At 41.8% G+C, this 13,972-nt stretch overlaps 2 protein-coding genes across 2 annotated transcripts in view; one reads left to right on the plus strand and one right to left on the minus strand.

The window, feature by feature from the left end:
* Positions 1–2,401: 2,401 nt before the first annotated feature.
* Positions 2,402–3,214, minus strand: LOC143033107 (serine/threonine-protein kinase pim-3-like). Its single transcript, XM_076198308.1, has one exon. The coding sequence runs from the start codon at positions 3,212–3,214 to the stop codon at positions 2,402–2,404; it is 813 nt and encodes a 270-aa protein (XP_076054423.1).
* Positions 3,215–3,835: 621 nt separating this feature from the next.
* Positions 3,836–13,972, plus strand: part of LOC143033385 (guanylate cyclase 32E-like) — a 40,956-nt gene continuing 30,819 nt past the window's right edge. The window contains exons 1-7 of the mRNA XM_076198736.1: positions 3,836–3,988; positions 6,907–7,029; positions 7,322–7,508; positions 8,792–8,869; positions 9,401–9,526; positions 10,381–10,499; positions 11,758–11,903. Coding sequence (XP_076054851.1) covers positions 3,953–3,988; positions 6,907–7,029; positions 7,322–7,508; positions 8,792–8,869; positions 9,401–9,526; positions 10,381–10,499; positions 11,758–11,903 — 815 coding nt within the window. The 5' untranslated portion in view covers positions 3,836–3,952. The remainder of the gene's footprint in view (positions 3,989–6,906; positions 7,030–7,321; positions 7,509–8,791; positions 8,870–9,400; positions 9,527–10,380; positions 10,500–11,757; positions 11,904–13,972) is intronic.

The following is a 13,972-nucleotide window of genomic DNA, read 5'->3' on the forward strand; positions in this document are numbered from 1 at the left end:
GGGAAACATCGCCTTTTGGACTTGGCGCCGAAGGGGAACTTGTGGTAGACCAGGTAATACAGGAATTCTCCAAGTTGTTTAACGGACGCTCTTTCATGGTCCTTTGGAGAGAGTGGGTCTTCTTCTTGGATGAACTTCCCCATGCCGAAGTCCAGAAGCTTGAGTCTCAGACTTCCTGTCTCTGAGTCTCTGAAGACGAGTACGTTCCCCAGCTGGATATCTCCATGGGCCACGCCAGCTGCGTAGCATTCAGAAACAGCTTTCACCAGCTGTCGGAACACAATCCTGGCGTCTTCACTGTCCAGGTTACCGACCTTGGACGTATAGCTCCATAGGTCGACTGCACCTGGAATAAGCTCCATCACCATGTACAGGGAGCTTCTGTCGAAGAAGTACTCCGTCGAGGTGGACGACTTCCTGCACGTGCTGTACCTTTTGCAGCAGTGCTACTTCCAAGGGCACCCTCCTCTCGGGGTCTGCCCAGCGACGTACCAGAGCCTTCGGGACCACTTTGATGGCCACCGTGGCTTTGTCCTCGATCCTTTCGGCGGAGAAGACGTGGCCGAATGCGCCCTGGCCGAGCGAACTCTTGAAGACGAACCGATCAGTCATCGAAGTGCAATGAAAACCTCACGGTCAAAAGACGGAGGCACAAGAGAGAAAGGGAAGCTGTAAACAGACCGACGAGGACATCTGGGAGTTTGGTGACGAGGGTCTTCGTATCTCACCGCTCGCCGATAATAAACCAGCGCTTCTGTCCTTAATGTATGTTTTGCTCGGTAATGATCGTTCATGCATCATTGTTGGCCGTCAAACGGTTGTCTAGAGCACTAATTCTATCTTTTTTAAAGAGTACGAGGCTGATTATTTTAACCAAACCTACCAACGCGTTTACCAAAATATTGTAATTTTGTTCGCATCCAACCTAGTTATGGACCAGAAGGTCTCCTGTCAGCATATTCTTCCTTTGTAATCCTTTGTAATCCTTTTATAAATGCAGGACAGGGTCAAAGCAGTAGAAATGTAGATTTGGAAAAGGATGCTGAAAATTTCATGGACAGAATTTAAGACAAATGGATAAATACTGCAGCTAATAGGAACACAGGGAAATATAGAAACTATCAGGAAAAGAGTTACACTTTGTAGGACACGTCATGAGAAAACAACAATTAGAACATACGTGCCAAACAGGAAAAATAGAGGGAAAGAGGGCAAGAGGAAGACCACGCCTTCGAAGTGGCCGAGACATACGGGCAGGAGACTGAGAGCATTCTTCAGACGGCCAGGCTCTGGAACGCCAACATCTCCGCATACATCGGGCCCCAAGAAACGTGTGTTCATGAGGCCCGGATGGCAGCATCCTTCAATTTGCCCATGATCTCTTACGTAAGTGTGCTGTTTCTATTCCATCATAATAGTTTTGTCATTCATGTCAAAATAATTAATATTCTTTTCGTGGTGCGAGAGATATCATCGTTGTTTACGATTCGTACATTGAAAACAAGGAAAAGATTTGTAGAATAATACATTTGGTCAGTATTATCATATGGGTGTGAAATTTGGACAATTAGTAAACAAATGTATGTATGATATACAAAAACAAATGTACAATGCTACAAGTACACCATTACATGGTGTTGACAGTGCCTATTTTCTTTTCTTGTCTCTTGTGTAATGTTGAAACTTTCATTTCAATTCGAACCTCACTCTCTCGGTGTTGTATCGCTAATGGGATCAATGATGTGAGGAGTCCACGACAGGAGACGCTGAGTAGCTGCGGCCGAAGCCATCACCTTTACCCCATTATGCACTTTGGGGACTGTTGGGGCAGGTAACAAGTAGTCACTGCTGAGAATCGGAGAGGAGTGCGGGATTCGAACCCAAAACTAAGGGTAGGATTAGCAGTAATGGATTTAACCTTGACAAATTTAGATTTAAGAAGGAAATAGGCATGTATTGGTTTACTAATAGGGTGGTCAACGAATGGAATAGACTTAGTATCCATGTAGTGAGCGTTGAAATTATCAGATGTTTTAAGAAACGATTAGACAACTTTATGGATGGAGATGACAGGTGGTAATGGACATGGAACTGCCTAGTGTAGGCCTTATGGTCTCTTGTAGTCTCCTTCATTCCTGTGTTCTTATGTTCTTATGAATGCGAGACCAGCACGCTTCCGATGACGCTACCAGCATACAGGGGCTGAAGTGGAATGTTCTAATAAGTATTGTTGATGGACAGTTCGAACCCTCAAGATTCTAATAGAGAATGTTTTATTCATTTCCTTTAGAAATTTCTTTGCTCTTATGGTGCTCTTCGGTAGGCCCTTCCTAGCGGCGTTGGCAGACAGGCCAGGGCTAGTTAGTACCCGGGACTTCGGGGCAACTTCCAGGTGAGACGCTTAACCAAAGCAACACAATCTTCGAACCTTTCGAAGAAAACGGCGCATATAACTCGTTTTCTTTGCTTCATTTTTCGTAATTTTGACCTTACGACCACTATGACCTGTGACCCATGGGTGCTCGTTGAGGTCTTTAAGATTGGTGCCTTCTTTCTTGAGACACCTCTTGATAAGGTCTCGGCAGGTCCTTCCGACTTGTTCGGGGAAACATCGCCTTTTGGACTTGGCGCCGAAGGGGAACTTGTGGTAGACCAGGTAATACAGGAATTCTCCAAGTTGTTTAACGGACGCTCTTTCATGGTCCTTTGGAGAGAGTGGGTCTTCTTCTTGGATGAACTTCCCCATGCCGAAGTCCAGAAGCTTGAGTCTCAGACTTCCTGTCTCTGAGTCTCTGAAGACGAGTACGTTCCCCAGCTGGATATCTCCATGGGCCACGCCAGCTGCGTAGCATTCAGAAACAGCTTTCACCAGCTGTCGGAACACAATCCTGGCGTCTTCGCTGTCCAGGTTACCGACCTTGGACGTGTAGTCCCAGAGGTCGACTGCACCTGGAATAAGCTCCATCACCATGTACAGGGAGCTTCTGTCGAAGAAGTACTCGTCGAGCTGGACGACTTCTTGCACGTGCTGTACCTTTTGCAGCAGTGCTACTTCCAAGGGCACCCTCCTCTCGGGGTCTGCCCAGCGACGTATCAGAGCCTTCGGGACCACTTTGATAGCCACCGTGGCTTTGTCCTCGATCCTTTCGGCGGAGAAGACGTGGCCGAATGCGCCCTGGCCGAGCGAACTCTTGAAGACGAACCGATCAGTCATCGAAGTGCAATGAAAACCTCACGGTCAAAAGACGGAGGCACAAGAGAGAAAGGGAAGCTGTAAACAGACCGACGAGGACATCTGGGAGTTTGGTGACGAGGGTCTTCGTATCTCACCGCTCGCCGATAATAAACCAGCGCTTCTGTCCTTAATGTATGTTTTGCTCGGTAATGATCGTTCATGCATCATTGTTGGCCGTCAAACGGTTGTCTAGAGCACTAATTCTATCTTTTTTAAAGAGTACGAGGCTGATTATTTCAACCAAACCTACCAACGCGTTTACCAAAATATTGTAATTTTGTTCGCATCCAACCTAGTTATGGACCAGAAGGTCTCCTGTCAGCATATTCTTCCTTTGTAATCCTTTGTAATCCTTTTATAAATGCAGGACAGGGTCAAAGCAGTAGAAATGTAGATTTGGAAAAGGATGCTGAAAATTTCATGGACAGAATTTAAGACAAATGGATAAATACTGCAGCTAATAGGAACACAGGGAAATATAGAAACTATCAGGAAAAGAGTTACACTTTGTAGGACACGTCATGAGAAAACAACAATTAGAACATACGTGCCAAACAGGAAAAATAGAGGGAAAGAGGGCAAGAGGAAGACCACGCCTTCGAAGTGGCCGAGACCTACGGTCAGGAGACTGAGAGCATTCTTCAGACGGCCAGGCTCTGGAACGCCAACATCTCCGCATACATCGGGCCCCAAGAAACGTGTCTTCATGAGGCCCGGATGGCAGCATCCTTCAATTTGCCCATGATCTCTTACGTAAGTGTGCTGTTTCTATTCCATCATAATAGTTTTGTCATTCATGTCAAAATAATTAATATTCTTTTCGTGGTGCGAGAGATATCATCGTTGTTTACGATTCGTACATTGAAAACAAGGAAAAGATTTGTAGAATATTACATTTGGTCAGTATTATCATATGGATGTGAAATTTGGACAATTAGTAAACAAATGTATGTATAATATACAACAACAGCAAATGTACAATGCTACAAGTACACCATTACATGGTATTTACAGTGCCTTTTTTTCTTTTCTTGTCTCTTGTGTAATGTTGAAACTTTCATTTCAATTCGAACCTCACTCTCTCGGTGTTGTATCGCTAATGGGATCAATGATGTGAGGAGTCCACGACAGGAGACGCTGAGTAGCAGCGGCCGAAGCCGTCACCTTTACCCCATTATGCACTTTGGGGACTGTTGGGGCAGGTAACAAGTAGTCACTGCTGAGAATCGGAGAGGAGTGCGGGATTCGAACCCAAAACTAAGGGTAGGATTCGCAGTAATGGATTTAACCTTGACAAATTTAGATTTAAGAAGGAAATAGGCATGTATTGGTTTACTAATAGGGTGGTCAACGAATGGAATAGACTTAGTATCCATGTAGTGAGCGTTGAAATTATCAGATGTTTTAAGAAACTATTAGACAACTTTATGGATGGAGATGACAGGTGGTAATGGACATGGAACTGCCTAGTGTAGGCCTTATGGTCTCTTGTAGTCTCCTTCATTCCTGTGTTCTTATGTTCTTATGAATGCGAGACCAGCACGCTTCCGATGACGCTACCAGCATACAGGGGCTGAAGTGGAATGTTCTAATAAGTATTGTTGATGGACAGTTCGAACCCTCAAGATTCTATTAGAGAATTTTTTATTCGTTTCCTTTTTTTATAGAAATTTCTTTGTTCTTATGGTGCTCTTTGGTAGACTCTTTCTAGCGGCGTTGGCAGACAGGCCAGGGCTAGTTAGTACCCGGGACTTCGGGGCAACTTCCAGGTGAGACGCTTAACCAAAGCAACTCAGTCTTCGAAGCTTTCGAAGAAAACGGCGCAAATAACTCGTTTTCTTTGCTTCATTTTTCGTAATTTTGACCTTACGACCACTATGACCTGTGACCCATGGGTGCTCGTTGAGGTCTTTAAGATTGGTGCCTTCTTTCTTGAGACACCTCTTGATAAGGTCTCGGCAGGTCCTTCCGACTTGTTCGGGGAAACATCGCCTTTTGGACTTGGCGCCGAAGGGGAACTTGTGGTAGACCAGGTAATACAGGAATTCTCCAAGTTGTTTAACGGACGCTCTTTCATGGTCCTTTGGAGAGAGTGGGTCTTCTTCTTGGATGAACTTCCCCATGCCGAAGTCCAGAAGCTTGAGTCTCAGACTTCCTGTCTCTGAGTCTCTGAAGACGAGTACGTTCCCCAGCTGGATATCTCCATGGGCCACGCCAGCTGCGTAGCATTCAGAAACAGCTTTCACCAGCTGTCTGAACACAATCCTGGCGTCTTCGCTGTCCAGGTTACCGACCTTGGACGTATAACTCCAGAGGTCGACTGCACCTGGAATAAGTTCCATCACCATGTACAGGGAGCTTCTGTCGAAGAAGTACTCGTCGAGGTGGACGACTTCCTGCACGTGCTGTACCTTTTGCAGCAGTGCTACTTCCAAGGGCACCCTCCTCTCGGGGTCTGCCCAGCGACGTACCAGAGCCTTCGGGACCACTTTGATAGCCACCGTGGCTTTGTCCTCGATCCTTTCGGCGGAGAAGACGTTGCCGAATGCGCCCTGGCCGAGCGAACTCTTGAAGACGAACCGATCAGTCATCGAAGTGCAATGAAAACCTCACGGTCAAAAGACAGAGGCACAAGAGAGAAAGGGAAGCTGTAAACAGACCGACGAGGACATCTGGGAGTTTGGTGACGAGGGTCTTCGTATCTCACCGCTCGCCGATAATAAACCAGCGCTTCTGTCCTTAATGTATGTTTTGCTCGGTAATGATCGTTCATGCATCATTGTTGGCCGTCAAACGGTTGTCTAGAGCACTAAATCTATCTTTTTTAAAGAGTACGAGGCTGATTATTTTAACCAAACCTACCAACGCGTTTACCAAAATATTGTAATTTTGTTCGCATCCGACCTAGTTATAGACCAGAAGGTCTCCTGTCAGCATATTCTTCCTTTGTAATCCTTTGTAATCCTTTATAAATGCAGGACAGGGTCAAAGCAGTAGAAATGTAGATTTGGGAAAGGATGCTGAAAATTTCATGGACAGAATTTAAGACAAATGGATAAATACTGCAGCTAATAGGAACACAGGGAAATATAGAAACTATCAGGAAAAGACAGTTACACTTTGTAGGACACGTCATGAGAAAACAACAATTAGAACATACGTGCCAAACAGGAAAAATAGAGGGAAAGAGGGCAAGAGGAAGACCACGCAGAAAATAAAGTAGACGGGCTAAGGACATCTGTAGGAAAAGAAATAACAAATGTCATCTTGTTAAGAGGAGCCAACGTCCAAGCGGATACGGCACCCCGGTGAAGTGACACTGAAAACATCTCATTTTAATGCGGAGGTTGTAGATGTAGTTAAGTTCCTTTGACATGTCGGCAAACTAGTTATTTTTCTATCGTCTGCGCTGCCCAAGTCTTGCATTTAGTGTCCTTAAAGAAACATTATCCCCCATCATCGTCATCGTTGTCGTCGTCATCATCGATATCTTAGTAATAGAATTCTTCTCATTACCGTCGGTCATCGTCATCACCACCAATGACATCAACATCACAGCTATCATCACCGTCTCCATCATCGTCGTCATTACCACCACCTTTACTATCACCATCATAATCATCGATGTCGTCGTCATTACCATATTCACTATCGTTCTCTTTTTCTTCTAGTTTTGCACTCATCCAGCGACTTCGGACAAAACTAAGTTCCCCACCTTCGCACGAACTCGTCCACCGGACACGCAGATCAGTAAATCGGTGGCAGCTGTGCTCAACAAATTCAAATGGAAAAAGGTACGTGGAAGGCACCGTTGTAAGCAAAAGTAGAAGTTGGTACTTGGTAGAAGGATTGGGCTTCTATGTGTGCTGATATGAGATGATCGAGAGGTACTGTGTCTGGACCACATGAACACTTTTTAAATTTTGAAGTTATGATTTTAATTCTTGGAAAAGAAATTAGTTCAGATACTAGATAATCCTAAAAGTCCCCGTTTTCTAAATAGACATAGGGCATAGTTAGCTGAAATCTAAGACTTCGATAAACCATGTTAATCTAGTGATTAATCAGTAATCTCTCTCCCTACAGGTGACTTTCCTGTACAATAGTTCACCCGATGAGGATTTTAGTAGGGTGGCTGAGACAATCCACGAGGTGTTTGAGACCAACAACATCACAATTTTGTTTGCGCGTTCTTGGGCAGCCACATACCACCATGGCTATGCTACAAACCCTTTCGTTTCGCTTCTGCAAGACACCTACACAGATTCTCGAGGTAAGGAAGATAAAAAAATCGGTGTAAACTTGCTCTATGTTCTTTGGTACTTTTTAAAAGTGATATTGGCCTGTGATGATAGTGAAACGAAATATGGTGCTATAGCAATATAATTTGCTTTTGGCAAGAAGCCTAGCTGCGTAGTGATAATAATACTCTCTGCATAAATGAAAATATTCATAACAGTTATTGCGAATAAATGTAATGTATTTTGTCGCCAAAAAACAGCGTTTCTATCATTGGGAACTAGTTCTGCCGCTCTGAAAAGATGGAATTATAGGTAATAGGCAAAGGAAATTGGAAGGGTAACAAAAAGATATGGCGAACTTAGCTGGATCGTTATTATTCACCTAAAAATGCATGTTAAGAAGGTCTCTTCCCCTTTCCTAACTTTACAATAATTTCACTCGAAGTCGAAAGAAAAAGAAAAGAAAAGGGAGGAAAGAACAAGTAGTAGAAAGCCGTGGGTGGCTAGGAATACGCCAAGTATTTTTTCTCTCTCGTTTCTTTTCCTTTCCTTTTTCTTTTCATTTCTATGTTGAGCGCCATAATTTTAAGCATCGAGACTGTATCATGAACAAGCTCTAAATTGAATTATTTATCAAAACTTGTAATGAACCTTGAAAGCCAAGCCATGGAGAGTGTGGAAGAGGGTGGGAAATTGAAACCCGTTCCGATATGCATATGATATTACGAAAATTATTATGCAATGTGAAGATCAACAGCATCTGGGTACTAAGCGTGGCTGGTTATATCCTCTGGTTAGGGTTAAATGACATAGTAAGATTTCGTTATAAAATTTACTCGGATCTTGTTAAGATGTCTGGATATATGTGGTACACTGGCACATAAGACTATGGCTCTCTCAAAACTCATATTATTTATACAACACTGAATGGCTCCCAGTGAACAGATTTACATTTATCAACCACAATTCACTTTAATTCTGAGCCATCGACATCGAGAAAGTCAAGGAGACCAACATGCAGAAATTGAAATGTGGTCTTGATGCCGCAATCGATTAAATCACTATCATTTGCCACGTGCTACACAGGTTCGAGTCCTTGGCTGTACCACATTTCAATTTCTGTATGTTGGCCTCCTCGAGTTACTCAATGCTGATAGCTTAGAATTAAAGTGAATTGTGGTTGATAAATGTAAATCATATTATTTATGTTTGATTTCTCCATTTAATCACATATTTCGTGGATTCAGTGATACATTTTTTTTTTTGTGTGCAAGATTGTTAGTGCCATTAACACTCCATGGGTTTTTTTTTTCAGTTTATGTTGTACTGGGGCATTATTACGAATTTCTTGGACTCATGACAGCAATGGAGGAAAAGGGTCTCTTTGACAAAGGTAAGTGGAACACTTGTCCTTTCTTCTTGTAGTCAACCTTTTTTTAATATGTACATCAGCCTGTAGCCTTGGGTCTCTTTCTTACACTGGACTTATGACCTCTATGAGATAGCGGATCATTCTGAGGAGAAATTGTACTATATGTTGCCAGCTCTCTTTCTTTCTTCATACAGTCAGCCGTTCCCCACAAAGGTGACTAGGCATGGGAGAGGAACAACTCCACCCCTTTCGCTTGCTTCCGTTCCACCCGTCCCTTTCATTCATTCCCGCTTAAACCATGGGAAGATTGCACTACCTCGTTTCTCCCTCACTAATACTGTCAGTTTACCCATAGTGCACCTTGCTCACAACACTGGTCATCGCATTGTTCTCTTCATGTAATTTATCAAGTTGTAATATACATATAAGGATTTACACTCGTGAGTTTCCGTTTCCTTTATCTTCTTTGTTTATCACGTTTGATTTTAAGGACATTTGTTTTGTATCTCCTCTGTCACTCATTCATTCATTTATTTATATATTTTTTTCAAGGTGAGTATTTTGTGGTAGGCGTCTCGCTTCGTCAGTACGACAGAAACTACCCAGGTCGTTACCTGCGTGACCTCCTCAATGAAGCAACCAACGCTACTATTCAAGCAGCCTACCAAAACTTTGTTGGTAAGTGCAGGCCAACAGGCCTCTAAGTGAACGAGTGTATACAGAAACATAGATTTGAAATTAGAGATAGTGTACATATAGTTTAAAATTATCACAGAAAAGTATGGATACCAAAGGTTAGTTTAACAAATTGTTATTGTTATATTGAAGATTATTCGAATCCTGCATTGTTAGAGGGTTTAGTTAGGTAGGACATTTCAGTATGGCATGAGGCCTGAAGGCATTCGACCTAGCATGACTACAGTAAGACACTCCTCAACTTACGAACTAGTTACGCTCCTAACGGCCGCTCGTAACCCGAAATGTTTGTAAGTCGTTATTCAACATCATTTCATAGGAACTCAAATCTACACGCATAATTATAAGTCAATACATGCTTTCTAATCCTAAAACATATTACTAATGATACATAAAACAAAAATCAATTGTATTTACTAATACTTTAATGTTGGATTTTTTTATCTTTGAAACTGATAAAGTTGGCTTGAAGCTTCGTTCTTATGTATGAAAGATCGTAAGACGAATGTTCGTAAGTGAAGGAGTGTCTGTATCCAGTCTAGGATGAGCACAATGTTTCTGTCTGGGCTAATTCTTTTAATGTAGGAGAGCTGATGTGTTTTATTAAAAAAGGAGGTTGCGAGTACTAAAGTCTGGCATTCAAGGGAGAAATGGAGTGTTTATATACTCTTGTGTGTCATTTTTGACAAATGGAAATTAGCTCCACCGCAAGGACTCGAACCTTTGTCTTAGCGACTGCTATCGTCTTTGCTTCATAATAAGCAGTCGCTAAGGCAAAGGTTCGAGCCCTTGCGGTTGAGCTTATTTATATATTCTTCCTCATCTTCTATTCATAGGTGTCGTGCCATCACCTCCTGTTGGATTTGAGGAGTTCACGGCTAAAGTGAATGCGTTTCTCGAGCTTCCGCCTTTCAACCACCCCAATGCTGTGATGCAATTTGGTGGACTGAAGAGAGTAAGTGAGAACACCCTTTCAGTTATGATTACCTTTCAGAGCAAAATAAACCACAAGGCTACAAAGTAAATACACGTGTAACTCATATTCATAAATGATGACATATGAAAGTGTACCCTTTAGGTAAATATTTCTATCAGCAGCTCGGGAGGCCATCTTTTCAAAAGTACAACGTGACACAAATGAATTAAGGCTTAGGATTACTGTCACCATTTCAGTGTCACAAGTACCTGGTCCCGTGTCCTCTGCAACATTCAAATGTTGCTGTGTTCTATCCCATGCCATCTGACTGTCTTGAACACATGATCAGATATCAAAGGATTACAAAGGAGGAGCATGCCGACAGGAAACCTTTTGGTCCATAACTAGGTTGGATGCAAAAAAAATATATATAAATAAATAAATAAATTAATTAATTGATTAATTAATTGATCAAATAAGTAAATAAATAAATAGGTAAAGCTAAGTAATAAACAAACATGTAAATAGTAAATAATAATTAATTGACAGATGAATGATAATAAATGATGATCAAGGAAATTATAATAAACAGACAATAACAAACAAGTAAACAAATATAAAATAAATGGTAGGCATTACAGCATCTTAGGTGTTTAACCAAACGAATCTTAAAGCTTCGAACTGATCTATATTGCACTGCCTCTGCAGGAAGTTTATTCCATTCATTAACTACACGTTTAGCGAAGTTGTTTCTATCCAATTCCAAATTAAATATATTTCCTGACAGTTTGAGACCATTATTTCTTGTCGGATTTTCATTCATTGTGAAAATTGTCACTTTTGATGTTGTCAATTCCCTTTAGAATCTTAACCCATTCAACTCCGATGACAAGATGTCTTGTCATTTGGTCAAATAAAACAAAAAATCATAAAACACCAAAATGTTTGATCAAACACCAGAAAAATATGACGTCCGTCCTCGCTTCGCTGCGAGCGAAGCGAGGATTGACGTCATATTTTTCTGGTGTTTGATCAAACATTTTTGTGTTTTATGATTTTTTGTTTTATTTGACCAAATGACAAGACATCTTGTCATCGGAGTTGAATGGGTTAAAGACCTGTATCAAGTCATCTCTGAGTCTACGCTTTTTTAGGGAAAGCAGATTTATATGTTTTAGTCGATTTTCATATGATTTATTTTTGATATTTGGAATCAGTTTTGTGGCTCGCAGTTGCACTTTTTCCAATCCCACATTTATGATGTTCTAATCAAGCAGTACATATATTTCTGTTACAGATACGTGCTGAAGCTGCCTATCTATATGATGCCGTTCACTTGTATGCACGCACTCTGAATGCCACACTACAGGAAGGCAAAGACCCTCAAGACGGCAGGGCGATCATCAGAAGGATCCTAGGCACCAGCTACAAAAGTGCCATGGGGTGAGTGGCGCTTAGGTCTTGTGCTAGATTGTATAGTCTAATTCATGAGTATCTTCAGGTTATTTTATTAGGAATTTAAGTTACATAGAATTTGTATTCAAATTTCATGGCTCAATTTAATGTTACATTGAAGGTATTTATTTTTGCTATAGGACAGTTTAGTATCAGGTTTAGGACAAGAATCAGTTGAGTTTTCTAATAGTTTGCCAGATATAAGGATAATCACGTGAATTGTTGGGTGCAAGGTGACTAAAAAAGAAGATTTTTTTTTGTGTCGTACACCATGATTACGCGTGTGGATAGAGTAAATAAAAGTCAAGGTTACGTGGTATTTGGTATTATTAAGTTACACTCAACCAACACAAGCAGCTTACTCCCTCTCACTCGGTCAATGCAAGTCAGCATTTGTTTGGAAAAGGGTAAGGATAATTAAGAAGGGTTCCAGGTGGTAGTGGTCCAACAATATCAATGTGGACTGACTGGAAACGGTCGGTAAGAGTAGAGATAGGTGAAACGGTGTGGCAAGTAGTCTTGGCTTGTTGACATGGAAGACATTCTTTGACAAAGTTCTATACATGTTTGTCAATGCAAGGCCAGAAATAGCATTGTTTTACCAATTTAGATGTGGAGTGAACTCCAGGATGGGAAAGGTTATGCAAGAAAGAGATTGCGTTACTCCGTAAGGATAACGGGACGAAAGGTCGTAGTTTTAGTCGAGGTGTCACACCAAAGGGCAAAGTGAACTCGGATAGTCGAGTGATACGGCGCATGTCGGTCGCGATAGACAATCGGTTACAATATTGTTGTAACCGCGAATGTACTCAGCTGAGGACATGTACTCCGAAATAACAGAGTTGTCGTTGTTGTCTGTCAGTTTTAGCAAGAAAGTTCAAGTGAAAAGCTGCAACCAAAGGTGTGTGGTCAAAGTATGGCCATCAATGAGTGACTTGAAATATAAAACGGCTAGATAAGCAGCCAACAGTTCTCGGTCGTAGAGTAAGCATGTTGTGTGTCCTAGAGTTTCTTTGAGTAAAAACCCAGGGGCATTAGCTCGCCATCTATGACCTGATCGAGGACGGCGCCAACGGCTAGTTTTGAAGTGTCCGTCATGAGTTGATATATTATCTGTTCGTGTGGGTGAAGCTAGAGTAGCTCACTAGGCGGCTTAATCCCTTTTGAGCTAAGCTCATAACCAAGAAAAGTAAGTTAGACAAAATAGAAAGGACAGTTTGAGTATCAGTGATATTCCTCAAGTCTCACTAGCAACCAAGATGTCGTCTAGGTAAGTAAAGGTATTGTTTACATTGGCAAGAATGGTATATATGAAGCACTGAAAGGTAGAACCTGCATTCTTAAGACCATATGGCATATGTAGAAAATCAGAGCCAAAATGATGTGCATACCGCAGTTTTAGGTATATCCTGTTCAGCGACAGGAATCTGCAGATATCCCCGTTATAAGTCAGTCTCTGAAAAAATAGTCTTATCCTTAAGTGACATGGTGAGAGAGCGCAGTTACGTTATTTAGATCTCGATAATCTCCGCAAAGTCTCCATGAATGTGATTCTTTCTTTGGAACCAAACGAAGTGGGGCTGCCCAAGGTGAATTAGAACGACAAATAATTCCAGCATTAGGCAATAATTGAAACTCATCCTTAGCAGCCTTGAGCTTTTCACCTGTCAATGGTCTTGCCTTAGATGAAATTGGGGCGGAGTCGCCCGTATTTATACGATGGTGTATAGTTCCTTCCAAATGTTTAGCATTGGTTAATTGCAATGGTGCGGTGAGTATGGGGAATTCTGAAAGAAGAGCAATAATTCTTGAATAATTTTCCCCATAATGCACCGCGTGTGAAAAGACAGGAATATCTGAAGTCTTAAAAGGAGTGGTGCATCCGGTGGATGGATCAACTAGATACTGGTTCTTACAATCTATCACCAGTGATTTAGCAATTAAAAAAATATGTTCCAAGGATGGGGCGTAGGCCTACATCAGCTACTACAAAGGACCATGGAAAAGAACGTCTTATACGTCGAATTCCAAGTTCCACGTCTACTTCACCATACGTG

This window comes from Oratosquilla oratoria, chromosome 15 (assembly GCF_046742065.1).
Source record: "Oratosquilla oratoria isolate Oo_2021 chromosome 15, ASM4674206v1, whole genome shotgun sequence".
In the NCBI taxonomy this organism is placed as follows: Eukaryota; Metazoa; Arthropoda; class Malacostraca; order Stomatopoda; family Squillidae; genus Oratosquilla; species Oratosquilla oratoria.

Coding starts and splice junctions, on each gene's coding strand:
- LOC143033107 (XM_076198308.1), bottom strand. CDS start 3,214: ATGACTGATCGGTTCGTCTTCAAGAGTTCGCTCGGCCAGGGCGCATTC.